The sequence below is a fragment of the Rhinopithecus roxellana genome, chromosome 14, assembly GCF_007565055.1.
Source record: "Rhinopithecus roxellana isolate Shanxi Qingling chromosome 14, ASM756505v1, whole genome shotgun sequence".
NCBI classification, from domain to species: domain Eukaryota; kingdom Metazoa; phylum Chordata; class Mammalia; order Primates; family Cercopithecidae; genus Rhinopithecus; species Rhinopithecus roxellana.
In genome coordinates, this window is record NC_044562.1 from 36,515,182 (window position 1) to 36,536,578 (window position 21,397).

Consider the following 21,397-nt stretch of genomic DNA (forward strand, 5'->3'; position numbering starts at 1 on the left):
ATGTATCATATATATACCACATATATATGTATATATGTCATATATATACTTTTTTTTTCAAAACAGGGTCTCACTGTGTCACCCAGGTTGGAGTGCAGTGGTACAATCTTTGCTCACTACAACCTCCGCCTCCCAGGTTCAAGCCATTCTCCTGCCTCAGCCGTCCAAGTAGCTGCAATTACTTGCCTTGGGTTTTTTTTTTTTTTTTTTTTTTTTTTTTTTTTTTTTTTTTACCAAATTATGTAGCAGTGTTAATTTTTTTTTTTTTTTTTTGAGACGGAGCCCTGTTCTGTCGCCCAGGCTGGAGTGCAGTGGCCAGATCTCAGCTCACTGCAAGCTCTGCTTCCCGGGTTTACGCCCTTCTCCTGCCTCAGCCTCCCGAGTAGCTGGGACTACAGGCGCCCGCCACCTCGCCTGGCTAGTTTTTTGTATTTTTTAGTAGAGACGGTTTCACCGTGTTAGCCAGGATGGTCTCAATCTCTTGACCTCGTGATCCGCCAGTCTCAGCCTCCCAAAGTGCTAGGATTACAGGCTTGAGCCACCGGGCCCGGCCACAGTGTTAAGTTTTTAAAAATGAAATGAGCTGGGCGCGGTGGCTCATGCCTGTAATCCCAGCACTTTGGAAGGCCAAGGCGGGTGGATCATGAGTCAAGAGATGGAGACCATCCTAACACGGTGAAACCCATCTCCACTAAAAATACGAAACATTAGCAGGGCGTGGTGGCAGGCGCCTGTAGCCCAGCGACTTGGGAAGCTGAGGCACGAGAATTGCTTGAACCTGGGAGGCGGAGATTGCAGTTAGATGATGCCACTACACTCCAGCCTAGGCAACAGAGAGAGACTCCGTCTCCTAAAATAGAACAAGACATAAAAAAACACTAGGATGCCAGAGCACCTCCGCTATTGCTAAGTGGCCTTAGATACTTGGTCACTGGATGCTCGGCAGCTTCAGGTGAAGATGGTGGTCACTGAGGCTCAGGTAATCATGGAGAACTTCTCAGCACCATTCTTTTCAATGCTTACAAAACAAAGCTTAAAAGACGCAATATAGCTGGGAAGTTCATTGGGGTGAAACTATGGATTACAGCTGAGCCACGGGAAAAATGTACCACAGCTGAGTGGGCTGACCCTGGTGAGCTCACTGCTTTGTCATTGCTGCTGGCCGCCAAGGACAATCATCCTTCAAGGACTGTGATGCCGTTTTCACGTTGTCTTACGGTAACTTGACAAGACATCATATTCCTGGTATTAGATGCCAATATCAGGTTAGAAACTACACTGAAGTCTTCCCGTTTCCCACCTCAACTGCATTGAGGTCATACTGACTAGGTGAGCATGTGGCTGTTTTCCAACCCTGACAAACAGAAGTTGATTTTCCAAAATACTGACCAACTCTTAAAAGTTCTAAAAACAAAACAAAACAAAACAAAACAAAAAGCTGCCAGGTGTGGTAGGTGTGGTGGCTCACTCAGGCCTGGGATCCCAGCAATCTGGGAGGCCAAGGCAGGCATATTGCTTGAGCCCAGAAAGTTCAAAACCAGCCTGGACAACATGGCAAAACCCCATTTCTACAAAAGATACAAAAATAGGGCATGGTCATGCATGCCTGTAGTCCCAGTCACTCAAGGAGGCGGAGGTGGAGGCGGGAGGATCACCTGAGCCTGGGAAGAAGGTGGAGGCCACAGTGAGCCATGATAGTGCCACTGCACTCCAGCCTGGGTGACAAAGTGAGACTGTCTACCCCCACAAAAAAAAAAGACAAGAAAAAAAAAGGAAAGTATAATTATTCCCTCAATTTACATGGTACTTGTGTACCTGGGAATTCAGTATGTTAAACCATGCAAAAAATACTTTGTATTTACATAAATTGGAGTTAGGAATGAAAACCTGTATACACAAAGTATGAAACACCTTAAGACCTGTAACTCGTTAGCTTGTTATATTTGGAATCTAAATATTGCAGTGGTGGCTCAGGCTTGTAATCCCAGCACTTTGGGAGTCCGAGACCAGCCTGGGCAACATGGCAAAACCTGTCTCTACCAAAAATACAAAAATCAGCTGGGCGAGGCCGGGCACGGTGGCTCAAGCCTATAATCCCAGCACCTTGGGAGGCCGAGACGGGCGGATCACGAGGACAGGAGATTGAGACCATCCTGGCTAACATGGTGAAACCCCGTCTCTACTAAAAACTATAAAAAACTAGCCGGGCGAGGTGGCGGCGCCTGTAGTCCCAGCTACCCGGGAGGCTGAGGCAGGAGAATGGCGTGAACCCGGGAGGCGGAGCTTGCAGTGAGCTGAGATCCGGCCACAGCACTCCAGCCTGGGTGACAGAGCGAGACTCCATCTCAAAAAAAAAAAAAAAAACAAACAAAACAAAACAAAATAAAAAACAAAAATCAGCTGGGCGCCTGTAATCCCAGGTACTCGGGAGGCTGAGGGAGGAGAATCACTTGAACCCAGGAGGTGGAGATTGCAGTGAGCCAAGATCGAACCACTGCACTCTGGCCTGGGTGACAGAGAGACTCCATCACGGGGAAAAAAAAAAAAAAAAGGTAAATCCATGGCTTGGTATCAGTATCAATCATGTATTAATAAAGCTAAATTCAGTGTGACAATGCACCTACCTAGAAAATCTTGTTTCCCAAAATTCTCTGCAGGTTACTTGAAAAACAGAAAAAAGCATAAACTAGAAAACCCTAAAACCATCTTAAAATAACTAAAGACTAACCACTCATTTACATATTTTTATTTGGAAATGTTTGTATCAGCACAAGGAAACAATTTTGGAGACACTGGATGTCATTAGTTATCATTAGTTTATTATAAAAGAGAAATATGGAAATTATTTACATGATGAAAGATTTCAGAACTTCAGTGGAATGGGCAGCTTCATGTTGATGCCATTTCAATAGTGACTTATTTCAGTCTACGTACTTTCCAAGAATGTCACCATCTCTAAATAGGAAATAATCCTGCAAGTGAATAAACCATTAGTTAAGACAGCTAATCGCAAATATTTGACTTCTTTTTAGAATTGTTAAGTTTACACACCTTGTCATCTAGAACTACTTTGGTGCCTCCATACTCTGGCAGAAGAACTTTATCTCCAACTTTCACGCTAACCGGTTGAATCTCTCCACCCTTAAAAAAGGAAGGATGTTTATTAGCAAACATATCTAGTTCACCCAACATAAACAGTTAACTTTTAAATCACTTCAACTAATGAAACACACTCACTCAAATCCAATTATATTAAAAATACACTTGGTGGCTAAGTCATACGATTCATACTAGAATTGCAGATCTTCACTCAAAAATACCACTGTAGTTACACTTTTGAAATAATACACAGTGGCTTAAACTAAAACCTGACTCCAATATAAAAGTTCAAGAAAATATTCTGGAAAAGCTAACCTTAGTTAACTAAAGCTAACTTTATAACTGTTAAGTATTAACATAACTTATCAACTATATGAAATAAACCTGCAACAGTAGCCAGCACCCAGAAAATGCCGTATACAAATGGTCATATTTTCCTTCAACATACAAAAATGCAACATTGTTTTGTTCCCTCCAAAGTACAGATTTGGGGAAAAGGACTGCAGCTAAGTGTCTACTCCCCAAAGTCTTCCTATTCCTTCCTAACTCCATGACAGCTCCTCAATACGGCTTTCCTCCTCAGAAGCAACTGGAACAATGCAGCTAACATTATTTGGCCCCAACGGCATTTAGGCATTTACTGTGTATTTTGGCTGACGTCTTTAGAAGCCTAAGGCCTAAACAGTTAACTGAGGAATGTCTAAAACAGAGGTGTCCAATCTTTTGGCTTCCCTGGGCCACAGTGGAGGAATTGTGTTGGGCCACACATAAAATACACTAACATTAACAGTAGCTAATGAGCTTAAAAAAACTTGCAAAAGAAATATGTTTTAAGAAAGTTTAGGGATTTGTGTTAGGCGGCATTCAAAGCTGTCCTGGGCTGCAGGTTGGACAAGACTGACCAACCTGTTCCTCGGATAGGTACACCAACTAAGGCCCCAACTGGTTAAGATTAGGGCAATGTCAATGTGTTAGGGGTTAAACGAACAGTCCAAGTTTCCTCTCAATTCTTAAATGCCCCCTCATTTTACCTTGAAGCACATCTTTTGTCTTTATTTATTTGTAGATACTAAGTCTCAATGTTGCCCAGACTGGTTTCCAACTCCTGAGCTCAAATGATCCTCTTGCTTTGACCTCTCAAAATGCAAGGATTACAGGTGTGAGTCACCATGGGTAGCCTCTTTTGTCTTATTAAAAATTTAGAATGTAAGGCAAACACTGATCATACTAGGCTACCAAATTGCTATTGAAGGCATTTTTTTTTTTCTTTTTGAGACGGAGTCTTGCCCTGTCGCCCAGGCTGGAATGCAGTGGCGCGATCTCGGCTGCCTGCAACCTCCGCCTCCAGGGTTCAAATGATTTTCCTGCCTCAGCCTCCCTAGTCCGCCTGGGATTACAGGCAGACGCCAACACACGCAGCTAATTTTTCTATCTTTAGTAGAGACGGGGTTTCACCATGTTGGTCAGGCTGGTCTTGAACTCCTGACCTTGTGATCCGCCCACCTCAGCCTACCAAAGTGTTGGGATTACAGGCGTGAGCCACCGCGCCCGGCCTATTGAAGACAATTTTTAATACTCCGAAACTACCACATAAAATAAGCATCATAGCATTGGTCATATAAAATAAGCAACTTTATATTAGTCATTTCCCTTTAAGAAACAGATTAGAACCAAAGCAGTTAATGATCTTGAAAATAACATAAACTCTACCTAATAGGAGACTTTTAATACTCCAGAATTACTCCTTTTCCCTCCACTGCACACTATAAAAAATAGTTCCATCGCAGCCCCCATTTACCTTTCCTTTAGAACCCGATCCAACAGCGACTACTGTTGCTTGCAATACTTTTCCTTGAGATTTTTCTGGAAGCATAATGCCTCCTTTGGTTACAGTTTCAGCAGCACTCCTTTCAACCAATACTCGGTCAAAGAGTGGAAGAAACTTTCTAAACGCTTGTCCTGCCTGGAGGAAGAAAAATGTTTTTAAACAAAAACTAAATGTAATATTATCAACAGGCAACGCCACCGTGTTATATATATCCCAACACGTTTTGGCTTCGAAAGTTAACACCAAACCTCAGCTTATTCGTTAAGGAAACGCATTTGAATGTACTAACCAATATTCCAAGTTTAATTCCCGATTCCTTACATCTGTTAGGGGTCGTTGTCGCTCCTCCGGTGAGCAACCAGACTAACTTTAAGGTCAACCTTAGTTTATTCCAAGGTCAAATGTTTTCCTTCTTCAGGGTTTTCCAGAAATTTTCAGGAAACGCTGGGTCAATCTCTCTGCCTGGCACCATGCTTTTTACCCAAAATATTACACATCCACAAAGGCCCTGAAGAGCAGGTGGGACGCTGCGCTTGCATCCAGGTTCCCGCCTCCTGCCTTACAGACCCGCAGCACACCCGCGTGCAAAGAGCCCCCGGAGGAGAAAAGGGTCGGGCAGGCCTTGCCGCTCCAGGGTGCCGGCAGGCGCTGGTCACTGAGTGGCCACCAATCCCTCCCGCCTAGCCCAAAAGAGGGACGTCAGTGATCCCCATACGCCTCAGACAGGCCCGGGCCTGCTGGCTTCGGTGCCACGCGGGACTCACCATGACTCCCTCCGCCTCAGACTCGTACTCTGCTCTTGTGTAGCGCCGCAAGGAGAGACTCGCGGTCCGGCCCTGGCGACACGTGAAAAAACCGCCCAGCGCGCAGGCGCGCTCGCCCCAACCCCCGCCGCTAGCCCCCTCGCCCCTCCCCGCGAGGAAGGGCGGTCGCCCCGACGCGCGCCGCGATTCGCCCCAAGGGCCCTGCGCAGGCCGCTGACGCGAAGACTCGGAGGCGGAAGAAAAAAGGAGCTGTTTCTAGGCTTTTCTAGGCGCCCAGCCGAGGTGAAAGAACTACCCCTTCATCCCCTCCCGGAAATGACGCGATTTTACCCTTGACCCGTAGGGAGCGCGGCACTTTCCGGAAAGTTCTGGAACTGAGCGCGGCCCGGGAACTAGCCTAAGCTGGCCGGAGAGGGCTAAGCGCGCTAGCACACCCTGCACGGGTAGGGAGGGGCGGGGCTCGCTCGTAGGGTGTGCAGATTGCAGGGGCCCAGCTGACGGGAAGGGGGTGGGAACTGCCTGCACACGCGGTGCTGCGGGGCGGGGGGAGAGGCGGAGGGAGGGGACACGGGCTCATTGCCGTGTGCGCCCTGCACTCTGTCCCTCACTCGCCGCCGACGACTTGTCTCGCTGCGCGCACGCCCCGCCGCCGCCCCGCAGGTATGCGGCCTTCCCGCGCCGCCTCCCCCCGGCGCCTGCGACCCCCGAGTGGGCCTTTCTCCTCTGCGGTCCTGCTGGAGGATGCAGGCGACGACAACCTGGAGTTCCGCACCGCACCGCGGGCCCAGGCCTACGGGTCCAGGCCTCCCGGGTCCATGCGGGTTCCATCACGTGCGACGCGGATCCTGGACCTCGGCTGGGTGCAGGGGGGACAACTCACGGGGACTGAATTTGAGGGATTGTAACCACTTAGGCCCGCTGGTGCAACCCGCGCCTGGTCGACTTCAGGGAACCGGGGAGGGTGGTGTACGCGAGGGAACCGCTGTTTTCCCCCGCAGGCAGCTGGGATACCGCGCCTCCACTCTTGACCTTGCTGGGGGCGTTCAGAAAGAAGGACACGTGGGCCCGCGCCGAGTGGGCCGGGCCGCCGCCCCCAGCATCGCGGCCTTGCTGGCTGCTCTGATACGGTAGCCTTGGGTGGATCCATGGAGATACTTTGCTGAGCGGCTTTTTGCACCGTCAGGAATACTTTTAACTTCCCTGGTCACTGGGATTTGTAACTTGCCTCTCTCCGGCTGATTTGGTTTCTCAGGGGCCACAGTTGGAGTGGGTCTACCCACAAGGCCGTTTTCGCGGTGAAAGATTAACTCGTTTTTGGCGGCAGGGATAGGTGGCCGTGGGGAAGGAGCTGCATGTGCTTTATGCTAGTGCTATAGGTCAGGCGTCGGGGCGGCTCTTTAGCTTGCGCTAGTGGCTGATGTTCCGAAGCCGCGGCGCCTTCCGTCATTCAGGTGTAGTGGCTGGCGGAGGTCAGCCAGACTCACCATCTCACGTTGCTTGCTCTGTTGCACAGGTGCGCATGTTTGTGCTGCAGCGCACCACAGGTACTGATTATCTATTTGCTTCCATCCCCAGAAATGCTTCGGTTACCCACAGTCTTTCGCCAGATAAGACCGGTGTCCAGGGTACTGGCTCCTCATCTCACTCGGGCTTATGCCAAAGATGTAAAATTTGGTGCAGATGCCCGAGCCTTAATGCTTCAAGGTGTAGACCTTTTAGCCGATGCTGTGGCCGTTACAATGGGGCCAAAGGTATCAGTATTTTTATTTTATTATAATTACAGTAGTTTTAATAGCATTTTGCTCGCAAATAGTCGCACTGAACTATTGAACAGTACTTTCGTATCCATTTTTGAGAACTCAGTTTACATGTAAGAATTCTGAAGTATTGGTTAACTTTTTTTTTGTTAGACATGATCTTAAACTGCTTCAGCCAGATTTTCGAAACTAGTTTGTTCAATGTGTGATGTAATCGGGTAGTAACATAGCTCAAGATGGATTCTTAAACTCGAGGTAGAATTTTGCTTGCCTAAGTTAAAATTTGGATCCTTTCCGAGTAGTTCATGCCAAGTGTAGAGAGAAAAGTTTAACTTATCTTCCATAATCCCTCAGGTATGTGCTTGTAGGTGCTAAATTTTTGTTTGTTTTTTTTTTTTTTTTGTAGTAAAACGTACACAATATAAAATTACCATTAAGTGTGCACTTTGGGGACGTTAATTACATTTATGTTGTGCAGTCATCACCACCATCCGTCTCCAAAACTTTTTATGTGGGAAAATTGTAACTTTGTACTCATTATACAGTAGCTTCCCATTCACTCCTCCACCCCAAGATGCTAGTTTTACCCATCGGTTTTCTGCTGTTCTCTTGTTCCGAAGCATATTTAAAATAAGTCTCATTTAATAGGGGTAATATTTTGAGGAGGGCTTTGAAGGTGGTGTGCAGTCAAGTGGTGCTTCATTTCAGTTTGAAGACAGTTCAGATATCAAGTGATCCAAACAACTGCATAAAATACAACATTTGCACACCTCACGAATAGAAAGTAGCAGCTTTAGTTCAAATCCAAAGGATGGTAAATAACTGCCATGGTTGAAGTTTTATGTTGAGTGAACCTGGAAGAGCACACTACTTGCCTTGATGGTTAATATTTTAAACGAATTTTAAAACAAGTCATATTGCTTTAAAAGATAACAGGCACTAACTAAAACTTAAGTATAAGTGGTAGGAAGATTGTTTTATTCTTTGTCTTGTATTCTTGTTCATTTTATAAGATGACAAATTTTAGTCCCTAGTATTTTAATCTCCTAAATTACTTAGTTCAAAATTATGCTCTTGGCAGAGAAACAGATCATTTTGTCTGTAGACAAAGAATGTCGATAAACTTGCCCTTGAGATTCATGCTGCAAGACTGATAAAAATGACACAACTTATGTTGAGACGTTGAAGTAGTTGCTTTATTATGAAGACTACTCATTTTGTAAAATATAAGTAATCCTTAGGGCATGTGTGATCCTGTTACATTTTTTTTCTTCTAGGGAAGAACAGTGATTATTGAGCAGAGCTGGGGAAGTCCCAAAGTAACAAAAGATGGTGTGACTGTTGCAAAGTCAATTGACTTAAAGGATAAATATAAAAACATTGGAGCTAAACTTGTTCAAGATGTTGCCAATAACACAAATGAAGAGGCTGGGGATGGCACTACCACTGCTACTGTACTGGCACGCTCTATAGCCAAGGAAGGCTTCGAGAAGATTAGCAAAGGTGCTAATCCCGTGGAAATCAGGAGAGGTAGGAATGTCTGTTGTCACTACAGTGTTCTAAACTTCAGTGTGCTTTAAGGCATTGATTCCTTGGAGCTAAGGAGAGTGTTACTTTAGGAAATTGATCCTTCTCTCATTCCTCTTGGCCTGGAGAAATCTTAAACTGGGTTTTCCTTTAGCAAGTAGTGATTGAATGCCTGGCTGTATGGTGGGTAGGTACTGTTAGGTAATTTTGATGTTTTGCTTAGTTGGTTTCTTTTGTTTTTAGAGACAGGGTCTTGCTCTGTAGCCCAGGCTGGACTGCACTGGAACTCCTGGACTCAAGCAATCCTGCTTCAGCCTCCAAGTAGCTGGGACTACTACAGGCACTCACCACCATTCCTGGCTAATTTTTAGTTTAGTTTTGTAGAAAGTAAGACTGAATACACTGGATCATTCAGAATGTCAGAAAGTAATGTTTTCCTCAGTTTATTATTTTTTTTTATTTTTTTGAGACAGAGTCTGGCTCTGTCCCCCAGGCTGGAGTACTGTGGCGTGATCTACGCTTACTGCAAGCTCCGCCTCCCAGGTTCACGCCATTCTCCTGCCTCAGCCTCCCGAGTAGCTGGGACTACAGGTGCCCACCACCATGCCTGGCTAATTTTCTGTATTTTTTAGTAGAGATGGGGTTTCACCGTGTTAGCCAGGATGGTCTTGATCTCCTGACCTCGTGATCTGCCTGCCTCGGCCTCCCAAAGTGCTGGGATTACAAGCATGAGCCACCGTGCCCGGCCCATTAGTGTATTTTTTCTTAATAGCACACACCATGTTATTGGTTTGTGTTTTGTTAGTGCTTGTAACTGGAGTGCAATTTAATTAACAAATTTGCTCCTCAGCATGAACTGCATGGCAGTGTAGACTTAAATTCTAGTCCCATCTTTGTCATTTATTATCTGTATGCTAAGACTTGGTTTTCCTATCAGCAGAATTACTGTGTATATCCAGGGTATGTTAGGGTTGAAACTAGGAACCCTCTTGTGAGTGAAGGTGGGGGAGCTATTGATCATTTTTTGTCAGAATTGGCATACTAATGTATCATTACCTCATATATTTCAATGTTTATGGACCACGTGACTACACTTCACTAAAAGCAGTTTTACTGTAAATCACTAACAAGTATTAATTAAGGTTATGAAGAGGACTTCCCAACGCCTTGCATTGGATTTTTTTTGAAGTAACATTTCTCAAACAACAAGAGAGCTAGCACTATTCCCAGTTGAGCAAAATAGGACTGTTAAGAGTGATGTAAAACAAAAATATTTTGTTAGTTCATAATACATACTAAATTGAGGGGTTTTCAGATAATTGACACCTGCAGAGGCATAGTCACAACAGATTCCTATCACTTAAGAACTATACTTCTTGTTGAAAATAAGGGAGTGTTAACCATTTTGGTCCTTTTTTGCATCATCTAATGGACATGAGAAGTGTCAGGGACCCTACTGAAAACAGGCAGCATGATTGAGTTAGGAATAATTTGCATAGGATGAGTTCGGTGTGAGACTCTTGAAACTATACACATCTACCTTGTTTTAGTCCTATTTTCAAAATTTTGGCATTGTGAGATTTTATTTACTGTGTGAACCTAAGTACATGCCATGCAACTCTGTGTTATTAGGAAGCACTGTCTCAGAAGCCGTGTGTAAATTTAATATTAAGGCACTAAAGGCCAAGCATAGGTACATGCCTGTAGTCCCAGCTACATGGGAAGCTGAGGTGGGAGGATCACTTGAGCCCAGGAGTTCAGGACCAGCTTTGGCAACATAGCGAGACCTTGTCTACAAAAATAAAATGAGCTGAGCACGGTGGCTTGAGCCTGTGGTCTCAGCTGCTCCCTTGAGCCTAGGATGTCAGGGCTTCAGTGAGCCTGATCTGTGCTACTGCACTCCAGCCTGGTCAACAGAACAAGACCCTGTCTCAAAAAAAATAATAAAAATAAATTTAAGGCATTAAAATAGTTGTCACGAATCTCAAGATTTCTACTTGACTTAGAAGTCATGAGAGAAATAAACATTGTAATGACATATATTGTTGAACTAGGTGTGATGTTAGCTGTTGATGCAGTAATTGCTGAACTTAAAAAGCAGTCTAAACCTGTGACTACCCCTGAAGAAATTGCACAGGTAAGGACTTAACATGTTATATGTTTTTTTAAAAAAATTTAATGGCATGTGTACTTTTTTTTTCCCTTGATCACACCAATGTCAGAATAATAATACTATGCAATCATCAATATTAGAATCATTGTTTCTTACTGCTAAAACTTTTGAAAAGAATAGTGACCATAATGGTTGTCATTTAGTTCTGCATGTGGTTGTCATTTTAGTTCTACATGGCTGTAAAATGGATTTGTATGTTGTGAAAATGTTCTTAGCCATTGTCGAAGGTGCATAAATTTTGTCAGTTTGTAATGAAGTCAGTATTTTTAAACTTTTTGTTACAAGAATAGTTTTATATATCATATTCTTCAAAACAATGTAGTCAAATAATGAATCGGAAAAGAGCAAAGAACCAGTGTTTCATGAAAACTATCATAACGTAAATTCCCCTTCTCTCCCCTGAATGGAAGTATCAGTTTGGAAGTTTCTAGGAAAAGGTAAGGGAACTGACTAAGGACACCAGTCTTACCTTTTATTGAAGAGTAACTTGATTATTTCAGGTTGCTACGATTTCTGCAAATGGAGACAAAGAAATTGGCAATATCATCTCTGATGCAATGAAAAAGGTTGGAAGAAAGGGTGTCATCACAGTAAAGGCAAGTGTGTTTGTATTTTTAAAGATAGTTTGAGTTATCTGATGATCAAAACTGAATTTTCCAAATAGAAAAATTCTGTGTTTTAAAAACTGTGCTTTTTTATTCCTTCATATGTAGTCTCAGCACATGTATAGAATAAAGTACTTACTGTGTTTTATGTGAATTCGCCTTTGCTCCATGAAATGAATCCATCCTAACTTAAATGATTATTCAAATAAGCACTTTTTGGGATTTTTTGCAGAAGTGCAATTGGATGTCCTGGGCTTTTTCATACTCCACCCTACATCTCTTATGGCCAGAGGGGTCTGTTTTTATTAATCTGGCCTGTAATTCCATGTTTTGTTTTCAATGAAATCAATATACCTAATTCTTTGACTTTTCATAGGATGGAAAAACACTGAATGATGAATTAGAAATTATCGAAGGCATGAAATTTGATCGAGGCTATATTTCTCCATACTTTATTAATACATCAAAAGGTAAGAACAAATCAATAACTGAATTATTATTTTTTTTTGTTATTTTAGACAGAGTCTCATTCTCTGTTGCCCAGGCTGGAGTGCAGTGGCGAGATGCAGTGGCGCATTGCTCACTGCAACCCCCGCCTCCTAGGTTCAGGTGATTCTCCTGCCTCAGTCTCCCGAGTAGCTGGGATTACAGGCACACGCCACCATGCCAAGCTGATTTTTGTAGTTTTAGTAGAGATGGGGTTTCACCAAGTTGGCCAGGCTGGTCTCTTAACTCCTGACCTCAGGTGATCCACCCGCCTTGGCCTCCCAAAGTGCTGGGATTACAGGTATGAAGCACCATGTGTGGCCAATTTTTGTATTTTTAATAGAGACAGGGTTTAGCCATGTTGACCAGGCTGGGTTTGAACGCCTGGCCTCAAGTCATCTGCCTGCTTTGGCCTCCTGAAATGTTTAAAATATACTTTCCTAATGTGTGTCAAACTATAGGTATTAGTTGGTGTCATACTCTAAAAAATAAATGTGTATATTCCAAAAGTTAATGCATATGAGACGTGAAGGAGGAAAACAAACTCACTGGTCAATTTTAAAATGTATTGGAACCTTGGTTTAGCTTTTCACTTGAATACATTGCAGTCATTTTTTGTATATTTTTGAAATCTTCATTATTTTTACAGGTCAGAAATGTGAATTCCAGGATGCCTATGTTCTGCTGAGTGAAAAGAAAATTTCTAGTGTCCAGTCCATTGTACCTGCTCTTGAAATTGCCAATGCTCACCGTAAGCCTTTGGTCATAATCGCTGAAGACGTGGATGGAGAAGCTCTAAGTACACTCGTCTTGAATAGGTAATAGGCAGTGGTATTTGATGATTTATATTTCTGGGTCAAAGACAGAATTATTTATATTTCTATTCGTAGTCTCCATCATGTATACCTCCACATTTGATCCAGTTGGGTTTGGATCTAGAATTGTCATTGTGTAAATCAGGTGCGCTCTATGTATCCTTGTGGTTCTGTTTTTGAAAGGGACCCCAAATTCTTTATTATTTTGCTCAACTGTCTCGTAGAACAGACTAATTTAGCACATTGGTACCTTTCTATATTTTGCAAGTGTTTACAGTTGTTTTGAAGGTACATGACTGGATCTTGTAATTTTTTTTTTTTTTTTTTGAGATGGAGTCTCACTCCATGGCCCAGGCTGGAGCGTAGTGGCATAATCTTGGCTCACTACAATCTCCATCTCCTGGGTTCAAGCAATTCTTCTGCCTCAGCCTCCCGAGCAGCTGGGACTACAGGCATGTGCCACCACATGTGACTAATTTTTGTATTTTTAGTAGAGACGGGGTTTCACCATATTGGCCAGGCTGGTCTCAAACTCCTGACCTGTGATCTGCCCGCCTTAGCCTTCCAAAGTGTTGGGGATTACAGATGTGAGCCACCGCGCCCAGCTTGTAATTTTTTTTGTTTTTGGAGACAGTCTCAGTCTGCCTCCCAGGCTGGAGTGCAGTGGCTCAATCTTGGCTCAAGCCTCCTGGGTTCAAGTGTGAATCTTTTCTTTCTTTTTTTTTTTTTTTTTTAAGGTTTTTCTGGTTAAAAATATGTATATTTTCAAAATATTATTTTGCATAGAACAGGGAAGTAAACAACATTCCAAATAACTCAAATGGGCCAGGCACAGTGGCTCACATCTATAATCCCAGCACTTGGGGAGGCACAGGCAGGTGGATCACCTGAGATCAGGAGTTCGAGACCAGCCTGGCCAACATGGTGAAACCCCATCTCTACTAAAAATATAAAAATTAGCAGAGCTTGGTGGTGCACGCCTGTAATCCCGGCTACTCAAGGGGCTGAGGCAGGAGAATCGCTTGAATCTGGGAGGCGGAAGTTGCAGTGTTCCAAGATTGTGCTACTGCACTCCAGCCTGGGCAACAAAGTAAGTCTCTAAATAAATAACTGAGATGTAAGGGTATTTCACCATTGAATATTTTTTATTTATTTTGAGAGACAGACTCTGTCATCCAGGCTGGGCTGCTGTGGCATGATCATAGCTCACTGAAGCCCTGAACTCTTGGTGTCAAGCAATCCTCCTGCCTCAGCCTCCCAAGTAGCTGGGACTACACACTTGCACAAGCACACTTGGGTGATCTTTTAATTTTTTTGTAGAGATGAGGTCTCAATATGTTGCCTAGGCTAGTCTTAAACTGTTGGTGAATCTTAAATGATTCTCCCATCGCAGCCTCCCAAAGTGCTGGGATTACAGGCATGAGCCATTACCCTTGGCTGTGATCAAGTATTTTATATAATCTGTTGTTAAATGTTTACTAAAAAGTCTGAAGTAGAGAAAATAGCACCCAATCTAAAATAAGGTGGGGTCTATTCACTTATTTAAATCTACATTTTATGCTATAGTTTACTATTAAACTTTAAGACAGATAATGTTCATGCTGCAATCTAAGGGCATTATTAAAATGTTTGTTCTTCCTTATCTGAGAATTGAAGTATGTCAGAAGCAAGACTTTTCTTTCCATTTCGTTATAGTAGAAATGCACAAATTAGGAGGTATGTTTTAGACATTACATGTGTTGATCTGACCCAAAAGCTCTAATGAGCTGCCTTACCCTGGAATATTTTTCTTAGCTTGGATTTGCTTTTTTGGAGGGATTACGAAAAGACTTGGCCAGGAGCGGTGATTCATGCCTGCAATCCCAGCACTTTGGGAGGCTGAGGCAGGTGGATCACGAGGTCAGGAGATGGAGACCATCCTGGCTAACATGGTGAAATCCCATCTCTAGTAAAAATACAAAAAAAAATTAGCCGGGTGTGGTGGCGGGCACCTGTAGTCTCAGCTACTCAGGAGGCTGAGGCAGGAGAATGGCGTAAACCTGGGAGGCAGAACTTGCAGTCAGCCGAGATCTCACCACTGCACTCCAGCCTGGGCGACAGAGCAAGACTCTGTCTTAAAAAAAAAAAAAAGACTTGAAGACTTGAGGCCAGAAAAAAACAAGTCTACAGAGTTTTCATTAGGCCATTTAACTGCTAGTTGAAAAGTGGGATATCCAGTTTACATAGCATATAGCTTATTCCTCTGATTTTTATTTGGGTCCTTAATAAAATAGACCAGCTGTCTTGAAGTTTGAACATTCCTTCTGTTTCACAATCTGTTCTCAAATGGACATTTGATTGCACATTCTAAGTATTCATTTACCTGGTAAAAATTTCAGGTGAGCTTAACAATACTGTCAGGTTTTTGTATAACATTTATAAAAGAAGTGAATGCAGAACATTGCTCATTCAAAACTCAGCATTAATACAATCTATGGAGTAGATGTTTATTAAATGACCCTCAAATGTAACATTTAGTAATTATTTTTCTACCATTCATAATAGTTATCACTGTATCTTATAACTTATTGTGATGTGATTTTTGCTGCTCAGCCTCCCGAGTAATGGGGATTACAGGTTCCTGCTACCACATTTGGCTGATGTTTGTATTTTTAGTAGAGACAGGGTTTCACCATCTTGGCCAGGCTGGTCTCGAACTCCTGACCTCATGAGCCACCACGTCCGGCCAGGCCAACAGTTTATTAAGAAGGTAAACAGATATGAACAAGTATAGATTAATAGAAAATAGCCTTAACTGTCTCACATCTTTCCTGTCTTAATTTGATCAAAAATTGCTAGGAAGCAAAAAAAAAAAAAAAAAAAAGCAAAAACAAAACCAGATTACTTAGGGAGTCTTAAGTAATCTAAGTAGTAACAGAGCTTGAGGGGAATTTAAACAGAGGCATTTTTATTTCATTTAAACCTTACTGTCAACTATTCTTAACAGGCTAAAGGTTGGTCTTCAGGTTGTGGCAGTCAAGGCTCCAGGGTTTGGTGACAATAGAAAGAACCAGCTTAAAGATATGGCTATTGCTACTGGTGGTGCAGTAAGTAAAATAAATGTGATAATGGTTTGCTGAATGTTTATACTTGTCTGAAATTTATAGATAGTTTAACATTTTTCATAATTAGATACTACAGCTATCTGTTTCTGTTGGCTCTTTGGAAGGTAGGGGTTGGATTAAATTCCCTTTAATTAGCCACGAGTCTGGCCTAACAATGGGCTTTTGACTATTCTATATTCACTAAATCTTACTGACTGAATAAGGGGTTTCCTGGTTTTTTTTTGGAGACAGGGTGTCTTGATCTGTCTTGACTGTTCTTATTGACTAAATCTGTGGAGTTTCCTTTTTTTTTTTTTTTTTTTTTTTTGAGACAGGGTGTCTTGATCTGTCACCCAGGCTGGAATGCAGTGGCACAATCTTGGCTCACTGCAACCTGCGCCTCCCAGGTTCAAGCAATCCTCCTGTCTCAGCCTCCCAAGTAGCTGGGACTACAGGTGCAGTACCATGCCCAGCTAATTTTTTTACTTTTAGTAGTGGTGGGTCTCACTATGTTGCCCTAGGCTTCTCAAACTCCTGGACTCAAGCAATATGCCTGCCTGTGCCTCCCAAAGTCCTGGGATCTGTTTTCAGTTTTGAAAGATAGAAGTGTGTGCTACAAGTGATGTAGGACTTGAGAGTCAAGGCCTATGGTCTTGTACTGGCTCTACCAGTAAGTGTGACCTTGGATGTTTTTTTCTCAAGTAAGGCTAATAATAATTACCAGAGTTGTGAGAATTGAGAAGTTGGAAATGCAATGGAAGACTATACTCAAGTCTTATTCTGGACTAACAGTGATCTTACAGGCTCTCATTTCAAAGAAAGTATTTCAAGATGATTCTCTTGCATGGCATATTAATAAACTTGGTATAATGGTAGAAACTGTAACCTACAGCTGGTTTACGTTTAACTCATTTTGTAGGTGTTTGGAGAAGAGGGGTTGACCCTAAATGTTGAAGACGTTCAGCCTCATGACTTAGGAAAAGTTGGAGAGGTCATTGTGACCAAAGACGATGCCATGCTCTTAAAAGGAAAAGGTGACAAGGCTAAAATTGAAAAACGTATTCAAGAAATCATTGAGCAGTTAGATGTCACAACTAGTGAATATGAAAAGGAAAAACTGAATGAACGGCTGGCAAAACTTTCAGATGGAGTAGCTGTGCTGAAGGTAAGATTCATTATTATGAATAAGTTTCTTGGGTTCTGAGTCCAAGAATGATTGTGCTTCTGTAGTATTCCCCAGTAGTACCATGGAACTAAACAAGTATTTGAGGAATTAACTTAATAGTGGAATTTTGTTTTGTTTTAAGCCCTCCGTCACCTAGGCTGGGATGTAGTGGTGCGATCTTGGCTCGCTGCAACCTCTGCCTCCTGGGTTCAAGCAAACCTCCTGCCTCAGCCTCCTGAGTAGCTGGGATTACAGGCGCTCGCCACCATGCCTAGCTAATTTTGTATTTTTAGTGGAGAGAGGGTTTCACCATGTTGGCCAGGCTGGTCTCAAACTCCTGACCTCAAGTGATCCACTCACGTCAGCCTCCCAAAGTGCTAGGATTACAGGTGTGAGCTACCATGCCCACCCCAGGATTGCTTTTTAAGTAAACTGCTTTTATTTTATTTTATTTTATTTTATTTTATTTTTTTTTTTTGAGAGACGGAGTCTCGCTCTGTCGCCCAGGCTGGAGTGCAGTGGCGCGATCTCGGCTCACTGCAAGCTCCACCTCCTGGGTTCCCGCCATTCTCCCGCCTCAGCCTCCCAGTAGCTGGGACTACAGGCGCCCGCCACCGCGCCCGGCTAGTTTTTTGTATTTTTAGTAGAGACGGGGTTTCACCGTGTTAGTCAGGAGGGTCTCGATCTCCTGACCTCGTGATCCACCCGCCTCGGCCTCCCAAAGTGCTGGGATTACAGGCTTGAGCCACCGCGCCCGGCCTAAACTGCTTTTAAATGACTTGGCAATTAGCATCTTGAATGAAGAGGCCATACTAACTGGAATTCTTTCATCTTTAGGTTGGTGGGACAAGTGATGTTGAAGTGAATGAAAAGAAAGACAGAGTTACAGATGCGCTTAATGCTACAAGAGCTGCTGTTGAAGAAGGCATTGTTTTGGGAGGGGGTTGTGCCCTGCTTCGATGCATTCCAGCCTTGGACTCATTGACTCCAGCTAATGAAGATCAAAAAATTGGTAAAAAGTTACCTTTTAAATGAGTTTGTGGCCTGATTTTAGTGTTTCTGTTAGAATAATAATGTTGCAGTCCCCTAAATGGAATAGCATATCCTTTTCCTGAATAACAGAAGTAGAATAGTGCTAATGTCAGAGCTAAACATGCGTCACATCTTTTTCAGAGGAAATTATTTGAGCTGTCGTAGGATTGGGATTTCCCTACATCCATATCCTCACAAATTATAAATGTGTTATAATATTTACAAATGAAAGCATTAAAATTTTGCTGAAATTTCTTTGTAGGTATAGAAATTATTAAAAGAACACTCAAAATTCCAGCAATGACCATTGCTAAGAATGCAGGTGTTGAAGGATCTTTGATAGTTGAGAAAATTATGCAAAGTTCCTCAGAAGTTGGTTATGATGCTATGGCTGGAGATTTTGTGAATATGGTGGACAAAGGAATTATTGACCCAACAAAGGTAAATAGTTGAACACTTTCTAAAAATTTTTTTGTTGTTCATTTTGTTAATATCCCCACATCCCAAATCTTTGATTTTGTCACCAGAAAAATAGTCTAATAGCAGTAGCAACAGCAGTAGCACTTGTGCCCATTAACAATTCTCATGTACATCTCCAGCACCTAGATATTTAATACTCCACTGAAAGGAAGGGGGATTCCTTGAGTAGCAGTTGAGTCCATGCATGGAGGCAGAAAAAATCAGGATGGATCTGGAACACCCTGTTCCTGCCTGGCAGTAAGAATACTTTCCAAGATACCCAGAACAGGGTTTTGTTTCATTTTTGAGACAGAGTTTTGTTCTTGTTGCCCAGGCTGGAGTGCAATGGCACGATCTCGGCTCACGGCAACCTCCACCTCCTGGGTTCAAGCGATTCTCTTGTCTCAGCCTCCCGAGTAGCTGGGATTACAGGCATGCGCCACCATGCCTGGCTAATTTTTGTATTTTTAGTAGAGATGGGGGCTTACCATGTTGGCCAGGCTGGTCTTGAACTCCTAACCTCATCTACCTACCTCGGCCTCCCAAAGTGCTGGGATTTACAGGGGTGAGCCACCACGCCCAGACAGAAATTTTCAGTAAGTCTTGCTCATATTTTACTAAGGGAAAACTAATGTTTAATTAAATTTTTTTCTAGGTTGTGAGAACTGCTTTATTGGATGCTGCTGGTGTGGCCTCTCTGTTAACTACAGCAGAAGTTGTTGTCACAGAAATTCCTAAAGAAGAGAAGGACCCTGCAATGGGTGCAATGGGTGGAATGGGAGGTGGTATGGGAGGTGGCATGTTCTAACTGCAAGACTAGTAGTGCTTTACCTTTATTAATGAACTGTGACAGGAAGCCCAAGGCAGTGTTCCTCACCAATAACTTCAGAGAAGTCAGTTGGAGAAAATGAAGAAAAAGGCTGGCTGAAAATCACTATAACCATCAGTTACTGGTTTCAGTTGACAAAATATATAATGGTTTACTGCTGTCATTGTCCATGCCTACAGATAATTTATTTTGTATTTTTGAATAAAAAACATTTGTACATTCCTGATAATGGGTACAAGAGCCATGTACCAATGTACTGCTTTCAACTTAAATCACTGAGGCATTTTTACTACTATTCTGTTAAAATCAGGATTTTAGTGCTTGCCACCACCAGATGAGAAGTTAAGCAGCCTTTCTGTGGGGAGAGAGAATAATTGTGTACAAAGTAGAGAAATATCCAATTATGTGACAACCTTTGTGTAATAAAAATTTGTTTGAAGTTAATAACTGTGTTAGCCTTTCCATGATTAGAAGATGCTGAAAAATGAAAGCCAGTTGAAGGGGCAGACTGGCATGTGTGTAAAACATCCTACCTATGATATTTTCATGATATTTCATGTTTCTCTTTGTTGCAGACTGAACTACTACATTATTCCATTGATAATGGGGAAAGACAGTTTCTATTTTCCCCTGTGCAAGGGGAAGGGGAAGGTTGGAAGGAACTCCACCTCAGTGTGGCCTTTGGGCTGCTGCTGCAAGCAAGGCATTGAGGCAAATATTTCTGCTGTCCTTACCTTGGACAGAAGTACAGGGGAAAAATAAAGTCCATCACCACATGAAAGAGTCACTTGAAATCCTATACCTAGAATAGCTTTGGTTTTGGTAATTTGATTGGGGTACAAAAAAAAAAAGATATTTGATAGCATATCAGGGTGACTATAGTCAATTGTATATTCAAAAATAATGTAATTGGATTGTAACAAAGGATAAATGCTTGAGGGGCTAATACCCCTTTCTCCATGATACGATTATTTCACATTGCATGCCTACATCAGAACATCTCTTGTACCCCACAAATAAATACATCTGCTATGTACCCACAGAAATTTAAAAAGGCAGAATTGGTCAGCAAATGAGAGGGGACTGAAAAAAGGCATGTTAACTGAGGAAATCTTGTCTAGAATGTAGTTTGGGCTATAAAAGTGACAAGCAAGCAAACTTGAGTAAAAGATATCTAGGGAGATAATTTACATCTTAAGAGTCCAACTAGTTTATTAGAAGACCAGTAAAGAATAAGAAACACCTGGACTTAGTTCGTATTAGAGCAGGGAGAGTGATAGGAGACTCTAGAGATTAACAGGAGAGGAAAAATTAACCAAGTGTTTGCTATGCATTAGACATCAGGATAGGTAATTTTAACCCTCAATGTTAGGTTTGGGAGCTACATTAATATAAATTGAGACTCTGAAAGTCTAACTGCCAGCCGGGCGCCGTGGCTCATACTTGTAATCTCAGTACTTAGGGAGGCTGAGGGCCCAGTACTTAGGGAGGCAAGTAGATCACGAGGTCAGCCCGCTAAGATGGTAAAACACATCTCTACTAAAAACAAAAATTAGCCAGGTGCAGTGGCAGGTGCCTATAATTCCAGCTACTTGGGAGGCTGAGGCAGGAGAATCGCTTGAACCCAGGGGGCGGAGGTTACAGTAAGCAGAGATCAAATTTGAACCAGTTTTTTATTTAAACACTTAAGTTCTCAATCTAAGAACATGCTAAGCAGGGTCTAGTTTATTGTTGCAAGAAACCTGAAAGCTGCAGCCAGAGGAACTGGGAAATTC

The 21,397-nt window shown here is 42.7% G+C and overlaps 2 protein-coding genes across 4 annotated transcripts in view; one reads left to right on the forward strand and one right to left on the reverse strand.

Moving 5' to 3' along the window:
- The window catches only part of LOC104676747 (10 kDa heat shock protein, mitochondrial), a 58,258-nt gene extending 52,124 nt beyond the window's left edge, over positions 1-6,134 (reverse strand). Inside the window, exons 1-4 of one of the 2 annotated variants that reach the window (XM_010381625.2) lie at positions 5,692-6,134; positions 4,898-5,062; positions 3,052-3,141; positions 2,732-2,972 (exon numbers count right to left, since the gene is read on the reverse strand). In XM_010381625.2, the coding sequence (XP_010379927.1) occupies positions 2,922-2,972; positions 3,052-3,141; positions 4,898-5,062; positions 5,692-5,694 (309 nt within the window). In that variant the 5' untranslated portion in view covers positions 5,695-6,134 and the 3' untranslated portion in view covers positions 2,732-2,921. Of the gene's footprint in view, positions 1-2,731; positions 2,973-3,051; positions 3,142-4,897; positions 5,063-5,691 lie in introns of those variants that run through there. The other variant, XM_010381626.2, reaches the window with a different exon arrangement.
- HSPD1 (heat shock protein family D (Hsp60) member 1) lies at positions 6,005-20,066 on the forward strand. 2 transcript variants are annotated; one of them, XM_010381629.2, is made up of 12 exons: positions 6,005-6,134; positions 7,267-7,442; positions 8,726-8,978; positions 11,030-11,112; positions 11,649-11,744; positions 12,130-12,223; positions 12,889-13,057; positions 16,041-16,140; positions 17,057-17,302; positions 18,140-18,314; positions 18,597-18,775; positions 19,449-20,066. In XM_010381629.2, the coding sequence occupies exons 2-12, from the start codon at positions 7,269-7,271 to the stop codon at positions 19,599-19,601; spliced, it is 1,722 nt and encodes a 573-aa protein (XP_010379931.1). In that variant the 5' UTR covers positions 6,005-6,134; positions 7,267-7,268; the 3' UTR covers positions 19,602-20,066. The 2 variants fall into 2 exon arrangements, with proteins under 2 accessions (XP_010379931.1, XP_010379929.1); XM_010381627.2 differs by having other exon boundaries at positions 6,091-6,351.
- Positions 20,067-21,397: the final 1,331 nt, after the last annotated feature.